Genomic DNA, 12,458 nt, shown 5'->3' on the forward strand with positions numbered 1-12,458 from the left:
TTGTAAAGTCATAACTGCCTAATAGCAACTTCAGAACAGAAACAGCCCCTCCTTTTTTCTAAACAGTTGAACAAAGCCTAAAGTATAATCTGGGAAGAAAACATGGTAAAACATCTGGGAAAAATACATGCTTAAATGGACTAGTTCTCTATTCCAGTTAAAAAAACCCAAACCAGTATTTTCCTGAAAAAAGATATCAACTCAAACTATTTTAAACATATAAGCTGTAGTAACTTGATCCTTCACCTAAAATCTCCAAGTATATGCAATACTTTCCTTTCATAAAGCTTTCTTTTGGTTTAAAAGACTAAACAAATTCAGCTTAGCTCGATGTGTGTTTTTATCCCTGACACCTGCCTCTACATCTTCCTGTCCTGTAGTATTCAGCAATCCCTGACAGTTTTGGTCCCACGTGTGTGGCCATTCTTGCATCACACAATATCGTCTGTGCGAAAAGCAGCACTGGAAACGTTATTCACACTGTTGTCTACCCAAGACCAGGTAAGAATTAGTTATTAGTGTCTTACTGTGATGCATATTGGAATATGATCATGGTCATATGATATCCTTGTTTCAGAGTTCTTCAACATGGCTGACTCCAATTCTGCAAGACATGTTGAGGCACATATTTCAGTTTTGTATCTTAGAAAGCAACCAAGAAATTCTGGATCTTATTCACAAGGTATTTGCATGACTTACCACCTAGATATAGTGCTTGTGTATCCTGTTCTTTTAAATCCTCTGTACTTTTGTGCAGATGAAGTGTGCTCATGTTAAATACTTTGCTATTGCCCTGTGTGATGCTTTAATGTAGAGCAAATGAGTGTTCCTGCAGTTTCTCAGCATGTGTATGATCTTATGTACAAATTTGTCATGTTTTCTACTGTGGTTCTTTCCCAAGGTGTGGCTGGAACTGTTAAACAAGGCATCTGTACAGTATGTTGTTGCAGCTGCTTGTCCATGGATGGGAGCCTGGCTCTGCTTAATGATGCAGCCATCTCATTTGCCCATCGACTTAAACATGTTACTAGAAGTAAAAACCAGGTCCAAAGTAAGTGAAATGTGGCCTCACTGACTGTTCTGAGGAAAGTAGGAAATTGTTTAGCTGTATGTCAAACACAGTCTAAGGATGTAGGAGGGGGTAGTGGTGCCTTTCTACAGTTCTAAATGTAAACTGTCTTACAGGCCTCAAGTCTGTGTAGAGCAAAAGGGTTCTTGTCAGGTTATTCATGAAAGTTAAAGTTCTGCTGTGTTCTCCACATGGGTACTTGATGAAGTCTTTATATACATGGCTCTAAAGCTATCTGTTTGCGGGACTGAGTTAAATCCAAAAGCACTGTGTTATTTGTGTGAACACGCGGAGAGAGATTTCCTTTTTCCTCTGTGTTTATCAGCTGTATGTCAAGTATTAACCATAATATTATAGTGAAGGAATGTTGAATGCATTTTATTGGACTACAGAATGCTGTTAATGTAGAGATGATTTACAAGATTACTACTTTAAGAAATCTGTTACCTAAGAAGTGTTTTTAGTCCAACTTTTTCGTGGTGTGGTGGTTATTTGTATTGTTATGGAATATGAATTCATCTCTTCATTGCAAACACGCTTTCAACCTTTCCCTTATTCCATAGGAAAAAGCAGGTGCTAAACTGCGTCAAGGTCAAACCCAGAATAAGGAAGTGATTCAGGAGTACATTGCTGGGGCAGACAGCATTGCAGAAGATCCAGCAACCAGGGATTACGTTGTCATGCGTGCTCGGATGATGGCAGCAAAGTCAGTTTACAGGAAATATGAAAAAAATACTTAAAAGCAATGTATTTTTTTATAATATGTAGTGGTTTTGCCAAAATCTAACTACTATTTTGGCATCTTCATTTTAAATCATTGATTGCAGAGTAATTATAACATTGAAGTGACTGTTCTTGTTTGTTTTGTCAGGTTGCTGGGAGCACTTTGTTGCTGCATTTGTGACCCAGGTGTAAATACTGTTACTCAAGAAATCAAGCCAGCTGAATCATTAGCTCAGCTACTGCTCTTCCACTTGAATTCTAAATCTGCCTTGCAGAGGATTAGTGTTGCGTTAGTAATCTGTGAGTGGGCAGCCTTGCAAAAGGTAGGTTGTTTCTGCAGCAAAAATAAGTTTTACTTACTATCTCAATCCACTGCTTGTTGTGTGATACTTACCTCCTGAAATCTTATTTCAAGCTAAGCTAAAATTGTGTTTATACATCTAAATACCAAAATCTTGATCATTAGACAAGTGGAGGAATACAGGACTCAGTAGATAAATGCCAGCTGTCAGAACTATGAATCAGTAAATATGCTCACATTTTTTCCTCAAATCTATTCTCAAGATGCCTTCTATCTAAGGTCAGTGGTTCCTTTTAAGGTGACTGTCTTTTCTCTACTCTCTGTCATTTCTAGTGGCTGACTTTTTGTTCCTAATCCTTTATATTCTGGATTATAAATGTTGATAGTCCTTCTGGAAACTGGGTTTTTGTCGCTAGATTGAGCTACCCAAGACTGAACAAAAGGAATTGTGATTATTCAGAAATGCAAATTGTGTTTTTCTATTACAGGAGTGTACAACTGTGGCTATTTGTGTTCAACCTCGTTTACTTGGTGTCCTTTCTGAACATCTCTATTATGATGAAATTGCTGTTCCTTTTACACGAATGCAAAATGAATGTAAACAACTCATCTCATTGCTAGCTGATGCACACATTGACATTGGAAACAGAGTAAACTGCAGTGTATTTACAATAGATCAAGCTAATGAGCTGGTAAGTAGAGGCATGCCTGCCTTTCCTCCAAATCTGTTGTCTTGAAATACCTTCTGGATAATTACTACATAGACAGTAACTTGCAGAAATAACGTGGTGACCTTTGCATATCTCATGAAAAAGAATCTTTACACATTCTTACGGTTTCCCCTGAGGTGTGTTTACAGTCTGACAAAAATCAAGTGCAAGGTACATACTTAATGGGAGAATAAAACGGAGTGTTCTCATCCTGGGTGTGGATTCACTATTGAAATGTACACACAGAAAAACAAAGCGGGCTTCAAAACCATTGTCAGAAGACTTGTAAATAGACTATGTCAATTCTAGACCTCCGCCCGTTGCCCCTGACCTTTTAATCTGCTTTTAATCTTTTTCCAGTGAAAGATTTAAGCAACAATAGTCAACCAGTTGTGAGTGGGAAAGGGTATGGAAGATTCTGAAACTACTTTGTTGTGCCTTTTTCTTAGATTTTTATCCCAGTCTCTTTCCTCAAAAGAAAATCAGCTGAGAAACAACTTGTTCATGCACAGGAGCTTGCACATCCTTCCTGGATTCTTGTATTCACATTCTGCTTTGCTAATCTGTCACATGCTTACTTATTTCAAGAATATCTGGGTAGAACTGACAGATATGGGACAATCTAAATTTGCAGGAGTACATAAACTGCTCTTGTAGCTTTGGGAATCTAGACTTTAAATGTCTATGGTATACCTGATTTTCTCTGATCTCTTTGCAGTTCAGGATCCCCAGAAACTACATTTTGGAGCATTTCCTATTATTTACTGGGAAAATAGGGATAGTGATATGTGGTCAAGTGACTCAAGTTGTGCCTTGAGGATATCCTCTTTTATACTCAGTGAAACAGATTTGTAATTGTTTTTTCCTTTCTCTTAGGTTACTTCTGTTTTCAATGAGGTGACATCATCCTTTACTTTGAATCCTAAAGTTCTGCAACAGTTGGACAGTAAAAGGCAACAAGTTCAAATGACTGTTACAGAAACAAATCAAGAATGGCAAGTGTTGCATATGCGAGTCCATACCTTTGCAGCGTGTGCAGTTGTGAACTTGCAGCAACTTCCAGAAAAACTAAATCCTGTTATAAAACCCTTAATGGAAGCTATCAAAAAAGAAGAGAATACACTAGTACAAAACTACGTGGCTTCATGTATAGCAAAGTTACTTCAGCAGTGTACAACAAGATCTCCTTGTCCCAACTCAAAGATTATAAAAAATCTCTGCAATTCTCTGTGTGTGGATCCACATCTTACCCCACTGGCAGCATGTCCTGCACAGCCTCAGGGTAGCCATGAAAACTCAAAAGGTATCATCCCTAAGACTGCCAGGATTCTTAATGTCTGTGCTTATTTCTGAACTGTTGAAATGAGTATTTGAATGAGACTTGTTTTCATTGATTTTTAAAATGCCAGCATCGGAGTATTTATTAGTAATGATTTCATTTAGCTATCTTAAACTATGTGCACAGCACAAGCTGTGTATTTGTTTATAGCTATATATGTATCTATAAAATACTTCAATTCCAATTTCCAGATATTGAGTCTTGTTCGGTTACTATCCAGTTATGATCACATTTCACTTACAGATGTTATTGAGTAAAAACAAAAATTAAAGTAGCCTGTTAAAGATGTGTGACTTGTGTTATATTCCATAGGCTAATCATAAGATAAAAAGCTGAGGACAGTGTTCAAAATTAATAAAATCATCCCATGCATGCAGTGGTCATGGATTCTTTAAATGGCTGTCCATTATTGAAAATGTATGTTTTGAATGAACAGCCCAGATTAACCCAATTAAGATCTTAATAGCCTCAAAGATTCTAATCTGCTTTAAGGTTTGACTATTGTGTTTTACTCTTTCTTAATGAATGTGTCCTCGTTTATCTCAGAGTAGAATAACATTCATATCTGATTGAAAATAATGCTCTTTAGTATACATAGAAATATCAACAAATCCAAAGATACTAATGACATCTTTCACTGTATTGTGACAGAAGTATTGAACTCTTTTAAAGGACACAGAACATAAATTGGTTGAGACTTTAGAACCTAATGTGCTTTTTATGAAATAAAATTGTGTGAATGTTTTATGTTTAATCGATGTGTTACCTGTGCTTCTTGCTGGATTACAATTTCTGGCAGTGTGCACACTTAACTTTTCATTCCAAGTAAGTAATGTGCTCCTAGCACAGTAACTTTTCTCTGTGCTGAAGAGTCATCGTCCTCAAGGGCGGAAAAAATTATGGGTTTTTTTAAAGCAGAATCAGCAGATGACTTGTAGGTAGCTCTCACTTCCCCCTGTGTCTTAAACTGCAGCTTAAATTGTTGTCAGCTGTTCTCCCTTTTCTTTTAGGGCCCAACTCTGATAAAGATGGTATGCAGCACACAGTTACGAAGCACAGGGGAATAATTACACTGTACAGACATCAGAAAGCTGCTTTTGCCATCACAAGTCGGCGAGGTCCTACTCCAAAGGCTCCAAAAGCCCCTATTGCAGATCTCCCCACAGGCAGCAGTGGAAGCATTCCTACAGAACTCGATGAGGTACATTTCAAAAGCTTGAATTTGCAACTTGACATCCACCCCTCCTTTCCATTACTTTGAATTCACTGGAGTTGATACCATTGTATTGTATTGGATGGCAGGGGTTTTGCATCACAAAACAGAGCTTATGTTTGGTGTTTTAAATGTTCGTCATTAAGAACATCAATAACTCCTGAAATGTTATAATTACTATAGAATATGAATATCAATATAAGTTTACGCAGATGGATTTCCACATAGTGTGGAACAAACACAAGAGGACACAAACTGTGTCCTGCCTGTATTAGTGTTGGTCCATCTCAATTCCTGCTGTATGCCTCTGAAGCATTAAAACCAGCAATTGATATATGACTGTGAAAGTAGCATGTTTGTGTGACTTCCACACGTGATGTCCTAAACTCTTCCCTTTGACTAATTTCCAGCTTCCACATGTTTCAATAAGATTTTAGGCAGGACTGCTGTGAACTCCTAAAGTCCTAAGAGTTGTAAATTTTGTTCTTAATTCTTAGTGTTTATTAATTTTGCTTTGCCAAAGAGGGTGGGAACAAGAGAGGAGGGTAAATAACAAATCAAGTATTGTAAGTTTTGTAGTATAGTACTGTTCTTGGTGTCACTGTATTGGCAATATTTGAGGGTCTGGAACCAGAACCACTTGGAAACATCTTGTTGAAATAGACCAGTATCAGCAAAGGCCAAATCTCAAATTTATAGGCTTTAAATAATTGACTATAAAATATTTATTTTTTTCATATGCATAAAGAATAAAGTAATTAACTTGGGAAAAACCTGTCGGTGAATGTGTTGTAGGTATGTATAAACACAATCAAAATTCAATGCCCGTGTAATGAGAGGTCATCCTTGAAAATAATTGTTACTTATTATATCTAACCTTGCTCTTTTGTTGAATTGTTTAATTCTAGGCTCAGAAACCTTATGTTGTACAGAGAAGAGGAGCTGAATTTGCCTTATCTACTATAGCTAAACATTTTGGCGCTGAAATGGCAACAGGATTGCCACATCTCTGGGATGCTATGGTTGGTTCGTTAAGGAACAACATTCACATAAATAATTTTGGTAATTATACTTCTGATTTAATCTGGGATGGGTGGCAGGCTGGAGCCAGTATGTCAGTCTTAAACTGAGCACTTTCAATGTTTTTACCAGACCGAAAGTCGTTACTGGAAAAAGGAGATGCTCCAGCCCAGGAGCTGGTGAATTCCTTGCAGGTTTTTGAAACAACAGCAGCTTCAATGGATACTCAGCTACATCCTCTGGTAATCATGAAACAGTTTGCATGAAACAGTTCAGTTTCTTCTTTATTGCTAGTGGTTTAAGTCTATTTTTTTTGCTTAGATGTTTTTCTGATTTTGCTCAAATGGTGTTTTAGTCACTCATTAGCCTGTCTGTTCGCTAAGTCCTCTGTCCTAGTCTTGATGAACTGAAGGCATACCCACCAGCAGTCAAGATGTTCTGTTTTAAAGCTGCTTTTCCCCCTGTATTCTATAGGATGTTAAATTCTGTCGTTTATGGAGGTTGTAAAACAAACCATAAAAGCAAACAGCTACCAAAAATTTAGCCTTTGCCTTTTTTGGATGAGATTCCAAACAACATGGTGTCCAGTGTTTGAGTTATGATTATATTTATACTGTTGTGTTACACTGGAATCGGTATTTCTGCTATGCTTTATTCTAATTCTGTATTTCCTAAACCTGAGGAACAAAGTGGTAACATGATGCCTCCTGTTTGTTATGAAAGTACAGATAAAAATGTGGTTATGCAGCATTGTGTGGCTGACTGAAATGATTTGACTTATAATGCACAAACTGACATGCAGTTCGTGTGGCCAGAGCAGGGGCAAAATGGTAGTACTAAAGTCAATTTAGTGCCTGGCTACTCTGTACCAGACTGAAGGTTGTCAGAAAGGCTGCCTGTGCAGGGAATGCAAGAATTATGGAGACCTCAGTTTACCCACAACTAGACTAGATTTGATCATTTAAAAAATGGTTTCTTTCTCTGAACTTGGGAGAGAATCCTGGAGTTAGGATAATTCTGTGAAAGTATCAGTAAAGTACTGGTTTAAAAAGTTAAGGAAGAAACAGAACAAAAAAGTCATCCTTATGTCTGCATCTAACAAAATTTTCAGTACTAGCCTGTCTGCAGTACTCTATTTCAGAATTAGTAGTTTTGGAAGAGACGCAGAGAAGGGCAACAGGATGACAGAAATATATGAGAAGGCTCCATGCAAGGAGTAAGTAGGCCAGAAGTCTGGAAAGGATGGCTGTAATGAAGGGCTACAGAATTCTGAGCAGATGGAGAAGAATCATGTGGCATTTTTTTGTTTATTTTAATAAAATACTGAAGTGATTTTGAGTGCATTTAGCATATGCCATGGAAAGACTTCTAATATGTGCATTTTATATATATACACATAAATGTGATATGTAGTTATTGTGTAGATTGGTTTTGGTATTGCTAATACTGTATGCAGTTTAAAAAACATTGTAGAAATTCTCAGAGGCTGAACTTGTTTCATCAAGCTAGTAGTTAGGGACTTCCACACTAGGAAAAGCCTGACTGTCTGTTTAGGTATCCCGTACAAAAAGCGTATCTGCACTGATTAAAAAGACACATACATATACCAAAGACACAGGTGCATTACCCTGCTGGGGAGATGGAGATTTCCTTCTAGATGTCCTCCTTGTCACACAGAATTATTGAGATACCCAACATAAGTAATTAATCTGCTAAACACAAAGGAAAAGAGTCTAGGACAATTTGCTAGCTGGAAGGAGTTCTTAAGTCTTTGTAACTGTGTTTAAGAAATAACTTTTTTTTTTTTTTAATAAGAAGTTCTGGGTACTGAATTTTCAGTGTGAAACACTTCCTTGCTAACTAAGGGCTTCATTAATTTTGATTTTGACTGAAATGCTAAATATTTTGTTGCTCTGAATTTTATCTGTATTTGAGAGTAACATGCATTCAAAGTTTAAATTGCCTTTTTCTTCTGAAATAATTTCTTAGTTCTAAGCAATTGTATCTTGGAAAGGAGCTATTTTAAGCATTTAAAAGACTCTGTGGTTCCAAAAAAATCACCAATTTGTTTATATTTTGTATTAATCTTTACTCCCCACACCTTTTTCTTTTATTCAGTTAATACAGCATTTGCCTCATCTTTACATGTGCCTTCAACATCCCAGCACTGCTGTGAGACACATGGCATCCCGGTGTGTGGGTGTTATGAGCAAAATAGCAACCATGGAAACAATGAATATCTTTCTAGAGAAAGTCCTACCCTGGCTGGGAGCAATAGATGACAACACCAAACAAGAAGGTGCAATTGAAGCACTGGCATGTATCCTTGCGTGTGTATTCAAAAATGTAGACACTTTACTGTTGTTTCATTTGGGTGAACAAAAATGGTTGCCTGAAAAAAAATGAGAGGAGGAATGAAATAAAATACTAAGCTGTTTTTTCTCCTGTGGAAAGAAACAGGGGAAGCTTTCATTTCTGTTGTCCTTTGACGTTTTGGTGGAAGTAATTCAGTCTCTCAAACCCCACATTTTGCTGGCCAAATGTAATTGGGTAGCTCAGATTTCCCTGCTTCTTCATTGTTTTGTCAGTAGAAATCTCATTCACCCGAGTGTAACAATTAATGATACCGAGTGAAATCTCCTGGGTATATACCTGTCAGACAAACCTGAACTGTTAAAAACTATTTCCTTAATAGACACTCCAGGTGTAATGGAGCAGCTGGATGTTGGTATTGTTCCATACATTGTTCTTCTAGTGGTTCCAGTTCTGGGTAGAATGAGTGATCAGACAAACAGTGTACGCTTTATGGCTACTCAGTGCTTTGCCACGCTGATTAGACTGATGCCTCTTGAGGTAAGCTCAAGCTGAAAGTATATGCAGTATGTGAACTGTCCTGGATCCTCTCTTTCACCAGCTGCACAGTCCAGGCTTCTGGCATATGAAATACTGAATAAGTAACTGGTTTTATAGGTGTCAAGTCCATAGCAGATAATGAAAGGTGCACCCTTTATAAGTAAAATGAGCAAAATTGGACCCTGTGTTAGCAATTTTCTCATTTAATGTTAAAATAAAATTTCTCTTTACAAGAAGCTCATTTCAGCTGTATACACAAAATTAAATGGCAGATTTATTAATTTTGTGGGTAATGCTGCTTTTCTTAGTTTGGATTTTAAAGTTTTAGGAGTTCTATGTGCACTCTCCTTAGGTATGGATGTTGCTGAGTATGTTGTCAAGAGAAATGTACAAAAGCAATACTGGTTTAAAAGAAAAATCAAAAATAGCAGCATAGAAATAGTGTGGAGATAAATAGGATCACTTATTACTAGTTAAAATCAAAAAGCACCACCCTACATATTTAGACAAAATATTGTGTATTATGATGCAGTAATGTCTAACTAGTGTCTAGAGATCTGCTTCAGTCTTTCACTCCTGCTACAATTTGCATGCCTCAGACAACTTCTAATGTTGTGCATCGAGGACTACAGTGCTTCTAAGTAACTTAATGTGACCACCAGATGGTAATAGAAGACAGTTTAGAATTTCCACAGCAAAAATGAAAAAGAATTGTCAGCTTAATGGGTTTTTATTATTTCACTTTTCAATTCAGTGTAATAGAACCTTAGAATTTGATAACTAGCAATCTGCTTTAACAGGAGCACTTACTTTGTGTACTTAGGCTGAGATGTTGCACAAGTTGAAAGTGGGCAAAGAACTTAATTTCTGGCACGTTCATTGCAGTGCCATTTGCACCAGGGCCCTTCTTCGTACACATCTTAAACACAGTCCTGTGGAATACTCATAGCTTAGGGCTTGAGGGGGTTAAAGACATTTTAATAAAATTTAGTGAGAATCTCTTAAAAAAATATACTGTACTTGTTTTATTAATTGCATGCATATGCATGATCACATCATGTTTCTTTTCCATAGTTATGGAAGAAGTGGCTTAAAATTTCCCTTTCTGGTTAAGAAAGTTCGGTATCAGTTATTTATATATTTATATATTAAATATGTAATATATATTTAATATATATAAATATATATTTATATATTAAATATGTAAGGATAGAGTGAAGCAGATTAATAATGGGAGAAAATACTTGTATTGTCATGGAACAGTATTTTGTTTAATAAATAAACAGTATTGCGTGAGTTGGGGCTGCTTAACTATGGTCTGTTTCCTGCATCTTTATGCTCAAATTGATTATTCCTGCAACTATAAAGAAATGAAAGTATGACTGAGAGAAGGATTGTAAGATGAATGGTTCAACTTAATCAAACTTGTATTGATAAGCAATCCTGCTGCAAGTTTACAACCTACTTGAACCAAATTACCTGGCCTAGTGTTCATACTGCAGATGAGTTCGTCTAAAAGGGAGAGGTAGGCAGAGCATTGAACAAGGAGGCTGCTGTCTTTCTATGTACTTAAATATCATATGGGGCACTACTAACGTCCCCCTTCCTTACTAACCACATACAGCGTTGAATTATTGGATCATGGGTTTGGTTTTTTTAGCCAAGAGCCCTCTGTAAGTGATTATTAAGTTGGGTTTTGAAGCAAAGCTGACTAAAGATGGAGCAGGCCCAGAAAAATGGGGACAGATGTGATGGTGGGAAAATAGCAGTGCCTCTGCTGCTACTGTGTGTTATTAGCAAGCAAGAATGAGCATATTTGGATCCCAAATGCCTTCTTTGGGCTTCTGGCCTGTATGGGGAGTACTTAGGAAGTAAAGGTCTGCTGTTACAAGCAGAGGTTCAGGGGTTTTTTTTCTTTTCTCCCAGCAGTTCCCAACTGCTTGAATTTGTCCTGTGGATTTCGGTGTCACTTAAGATTTAATTCTACTGTGTAGGAGAAAAATCCATCAAACTTTGGATGGTAGCTTGTGGCTCGAGAGAAGCAGGTGTCATAGGATTCTCTAGCCAGCCAGATAAGCTCTCTGATTAGAGGTAGAGTAGCTCAGTCTTTGTAGAATCTCAGCAGCATGACCAGAATTTTCTATCAGTCTTTTCAACATGTCCATTTGGGGCAGGATTTGTCTCTTGCATCTTACAACACTGCATATGTTGACCTGCAAGTAATCAAACAAGTGTAACTAAATATAGTATTTAAGTCCTGAGTTTAGATTCATACAGTTGAGAAGATTGCAGATTTTCACTGTATGTTTGAAATGTCTGAGTGAGCATGAGGTTTAATTTCTTCTTCTCCTCTGTGTGGCATTTTAAGTCCTGTAGTCCTCACATGACTGCTCTAAAAATGTTGCCCTAGGCTGGTATACCAGACCCACCAAACATGTCTGAAGAATTAATCAGAATGAAGGCTAAAGAACGTCACTTTCTGGAACAACTACTGGATGGGAAAAAACTGGAAAACTATGAAATTCCAGTACCAATCAAAGCGGAGCTCAGAAAATACCAGCAGGTAACAGCTTGTCCTTTTATTTTAAAAGTTCCAGTCTGAGATGATTTCATGGAATAGTAGGTGTAGGTACTGGCACTTCTCTTGTGGATTTTTGAGTGTTTTGGTTTCAGTTGCGCAGTGTGTATCTTAGAGTCTGGATAAGGAAGAACAGATGAAATAATGCATGCTTCTTTTACTGTTCTAATGATATTTTTTCCCCTTTCGGGATTTTGCTTTTTTTGTATGGGAATGGCCAGTGGGCTGTGCCTTGCTAACACTGACTGGCAGCCCACCACTGCAAAGCCAAGCCTCACTGTACCATTTGGGTTTGGTTTTCCCTTTATTTCCCCCACTTCTAGTGAATGAGTTGTTGTAGATGCACCTGTGGTGGGAAACTAGCACCTAGTTTAGCAGTGCTGGATCATTGAAAATATGGATGTTTGAACTGAAACTCAACTAGCAAAAAGCCAGCTTTTCCTTATGGCACTCTCCTTTTCTAATTTCAGGATGGAGTAAACTGGCTTGCATTTCTCAATAAATACAAACTTCATGGAATTCTTTGTGATGACATGGGCTTAGGAAAAACTTTACAATCCATTTGCATTCTTGCAGGTGATCATTGCCTCAGGTAAGCTTAAGCAAATAACATTCTGTCTTAGACTTTGACGGTCAGTCTTGTGTGGTAATG

At 37.3% G+C, this 12,458-nt stretch overlaps 1 protein-coding gene across 1 annotated transcript in view; it reads left to right on the plus strand.

Moving 5' to 3' along the window:
* BTAF1 (B-TFIID TATA-box binding protein associated factor 1) overlaps positions 1 to 12,458 on the plus strand; it is a 43,668-nt gene that overhangs the window by 23,849 nt on the left and 7,361 nt on the right. Inside the window, exons 14-27 of the mRNA XM_066323804.1 lie at positions 381 to 501; positions 578 to 682; positions 902 to 1,051; positions 1,633 to 1,775; positions 1,941 to 2,115; positions 2,582 to 2,785; positions 3,680 to 4,106; positions 5,153 to 5,343; positions 6,264 to 6,417; positions 6,508 to 6,617; positions 8,494 to 8,695; positions 9,080 to 9,228; positions 11,639 to 11,791; positions 12,277 to 12,398. Of these exons, the coding sequence (XP_066179901.1) occupies positions 381 to 501; positions 578 to 682; positions 902 to 1,051; positions 1,633 to 1,775; positions 1,941 to 2,115; positions 2,582 to 2,785; positions 3,680 to 4,106; positions 5,153 to 5,343; positions 6,264 to 6,417; positions 6,508 to 6,617; positions 8,494 to 8,695; positions 9,080 to 9,228; positions 11,639 to 11,791; positions 12,277 to 12,398 (2,406 nt within the window). The remainder of the gene's footprint in view (positions 1 to 380; positions 502 to 577; positions 683 to 901; positions 1,052 to 1,632; positions 1,776 to 1,940; positions 2,116 to 2,581; positions 2,786 to 3,679; positions 4,107 to 5,152; positions 5,344 to 6,263; positions 6,418 to 6,507; positions 6,618 to 8,493; positions 8,696 to 9,079; positions 9,229 to 11,638; positions 11,792 to 12,276; positions 12,399 to 12,458) is intronic.

The sequence above is a fragment of the Sylvia atricapilla genome, chromosome 8, assembly GCF_009819655.1.
Source record: "Sylvia atricapilla isolate bSylAtr1 chromosome 8, bSylAtr1.pri, whole genome shotgun sequence".
Classification (NCBI taxonomy): domain Eukaryota; kingdom Metazoa; phylum Chordata; class Aves; order Passeriformes; family Sylviidae; genus Sylvia; species Sylvia atricapilla.